This window comes from Tigriopus californicus, chromosome 2, assembly GCF_007210705.1.
Source record: "Tigriopus californicus strain San Diego chromosome 2, Tcal_SD_v2.1, whole genome shotgun sequence".
NCBI classification, from domain to species: domain Eukaryota; kingdom Metazoa; phylum Arthropoda; class Copepoda; order Harpacticoida; family Harpacticidae; genus Tigriopus; species Tigriopus californicus.
The window spans coordinates 15,236,957-15,240,032 of record NC_081441.1 but is presented as its reverse complement, the minus strand read 5'-3'; the positions used below and the strand labels follow the sequence as shown (position 1 = coordinate 15,240,032).

The 3,076-nt window shown below is 49.4% G+C and overlaps 1 protein-coding gene across 1 annotated transcript in view; it reads right to left on the bottom strand.

Moving 5' to 3' along the window:
• LOC131891205 (ankyrin repeat domain-containing protein 13C-like) overlaps positions 1-1,527 on the bottom strand; it is a gene marked incomplete at its 5' end in the record, with an annotated part of 17,675 nt that extends 16,148 nt beyond the window's left edge. Inside the window, 4 exon segments of the mRNA XM_059240732.1 lie at positions 66-204; positions 276-424; positions 497-702; positions 1,243-1,527. Of these exon segments, the coding sequence (XP_059096715.1) occupies positions 66-204; positions 276-424; positions 497-702; positions 1,243-1,527 (779 nt within the window).
• Positions 1,528-3,076: the final 1,549 nt, after the last annotated feature.

Below are 3,076 nucleotides of genomic sequence, written 5' to 3'. Positions count from 1 at the left end.
CCCTCCCCTCATCCCCCACCCCTCATCCCACCCACATTCAATCTCCTTTCAAGTCCAAATCTTACGATCTTCTTTGAAGAACCAGCCGGACTGGGCTTTGGTAAAATTGATGGGTTTGGTCGAGATTTGGGCGGAAATGATATCACCAGACATGAGAAGGTCCACTTCCTCCTCGAACTCCATCTCGGACTCTTCCGTTCGTACCTGAGGCAATCACTTGGGCATTAAATCATGGTTGTTGACCCCTTCAGGTGTGATCCAATACAATCCCTCACCCGTTGATAGACCTTGAGCTTGTTGTCGAGCACAAAGAGCGACACATCCGGACTACTCGCATCACCGCGATACAAGAACGTGATGTCTCCACGCTCCCAATGCATCTCCGTGAAGTCCACCAAGGTCGTGTCCAAACGCACACAAGCACCTAGACAAGGGCAAGGATGGCTGGTGGTTAAGAGACTTCTCATCAATCGAGAGATCCAGAATGCGTGCTCACCTTTCTTGGAGATCTTGCAAATGTCCGAGGGGAGCATCTTCGAGACCAGGGGTATCCAGCTCGTGAAATCCCATCGGAGATCGACCACGTAGTCCCCCAACTTCTTGAGAGCCGCAATCATGTCGGGTTTGCGAGTCTTGAGCTGCTCTTTGGCTTGAGACTTGAGCTTCCGTAACAAGATTGATATTGTTTGACGGTCGCCGTAACTGGAAGCAAAATCAAATTGTTCATGGTTATTTCCACGACAATTCCGTTATGATTCATATCATGGTTGGGGCAGTGGTTGAAACATCCAAAATTCGTTGTGTTTTTTTCTATCTTTTGGGTATTTGGTTGGTGTCGTGGCTAGCAAGAATGCTGCCCAGGCTAATTAGGCGCTAAAAAAACAATCCTTCGGCGACCATCCTGAACAATGGATGTACATACTTCAACTTTGACTCAAAGTGATTTGAGTTTGAAAACAAAGCCGGGCCAGGTTTTGAACACTCATCATAGGTGGGCATTATTTCACCACGGACTTTTATTATACATCTACTCGAATGTAGGATGAGCTGGACCCTTCGTCCAGACATTTTTCTGGGTCTTTATCATTAGGTCCCAACTATTGACGGCATAACATAAGATGATCGAACCCCTTCTCCCCCCACCAATGGTCCGCTAGAAGGTACATTTGCATATGCTGGGGGTTCACTCATACGTGAACTCATCACTATGCAACAATCCGACGGAGGAAGGGACGGCCTCACCTGATGGCTTCGGCCAATGGGCTCCAGCCCAATTTGTTTTTGATCTTAACGGGAGCGGCGTGCGCCAACAACAAATGCACCATCTCCTTCTTGCCCAACATGACGGCCAAATGGAGCGCCGTATTTCCGTGCGGGTCGGCGGTCCGCACCAGACTGGCCTTATCCGAACTGGCCCGCATTTGAGCCGACAAAGTGGACAAATCACCCTGAAAGACGCAGGCCTGCAGTGGCCATGACGAGCTGGGCGAGCCTGCTTCGGGACCATGATGGCGGTCAAGGGGGTCAAGGGGGTCATGGGGGTCATGGAGATCCGACTGGGGTGGGGCGTCCATGACTTGAGCCCGATCCCGGGCCTGATGGGCCGGTGACAATGGCTTATCCGAGCTGGAAAGCAGGCTGGCGTCCGGGTGAGCGATGATGTTGTCCTCGTTCTTGATCATAACGACGAGTCATTCAGATTCCGAAGGGAGAGCACCCAGAGCACCGAGAGCACCGAGAGCACCGGGAGCACCGGGAGCACCGGGAGCACCGGGAGCACCGGGAGCACCCGCCTATTCTTCCTCCTTCTCCTTAATCGTCGTGGATTGTCGTATTGTGGGCAGCCACTCTCCGAAGGAACTCAGGATGGATGGATGGATGAGTGAATGAGTGGACCATGGATGGACACCGACCAACCACCAGCCTTCACGGGGTTCAACTTTAATTCTACAAATCATTAATAACAGTAATATTGCGATCGAAAGTTGAATAGACAGAGGAACCCCATGGTCGTCTGCCAGTCTACCGTGCATGCATTCGTGGATGGACTCATTTATTCATTCACTCATCACACTCAACATCACATGCATGATCATTGATCATTGATCATTTTCGGTTGCTCACACACCTAGGTAGGCCGACTCATCAACCAACTCTTATATGCAACCCACCAACCGGGGATCAATACTATCATACTATCTCATAGCTCAGCTACGGAATGACAGCTGGATGACAGACTACCAACGACACTGAGTCTGTCAGACCACAGTGCCTCCAGATGACTGGCGGGAAATAGTGCTAAAATTGGCCCATAACCGCCCCAACGGCCCGCTCTTCAAAACGGTTATTCAGTTCCATGACATCATCCGAGCCCGTCAAAGTGATATAAAAAGTCTCCTGCCTATTGTTAAGTTGTTCTGATAGGGCTTCAAGCAATTGATGAAAATACTCTGGCAATTTCAAGTGAACGCGCCCAGCGCCAGTCACCCTGTGACACTGGGGGCCCCAGCGCAAAACTTGCTCACTAGCTCAGGACATGGAGAGCCTGTCAGCGATAGGCCCTTTCTACCATTCTGTCCTGATCGGTTAGGCCACGAACTGCTAGAGATTTGGACAGCAAACGGAAGCCAAAATATCCCTTCTCCTAAACCGCTCATCTTATTCCAAATATGCACTTGATACGACCACAAGATCTTGTTGAATAGATGAACTCAGCCAAGTTTGAGCCTGAACCTATGCTTAGGGAACTCAGGAGACATGTTCAAAGTTATGTAGTATACACTACATAAAATTTGAATTTTCGGCCTGCTCTTGGTCAGCAACATAAGCTTTTGACAACATAACTTTGAAACGATCGACTTTTTTGCATGTAAATGATACACAATTGACCTAACGTTAATTCAAGAGATCTACGTTACTTATTTTATTACTTTAATTCGAAAAGTGGCCCAGAGTGGCTATGACCAAGAGCAGGCCGATTGGCCGGGCAGCTCGTTCGCAGTCCATATTTCTAGAAGTCCGTGGTTAGACGTACGTCAGAGAAGACCGACCAGGCAGTTGAAGTAGGTCGCCCGCA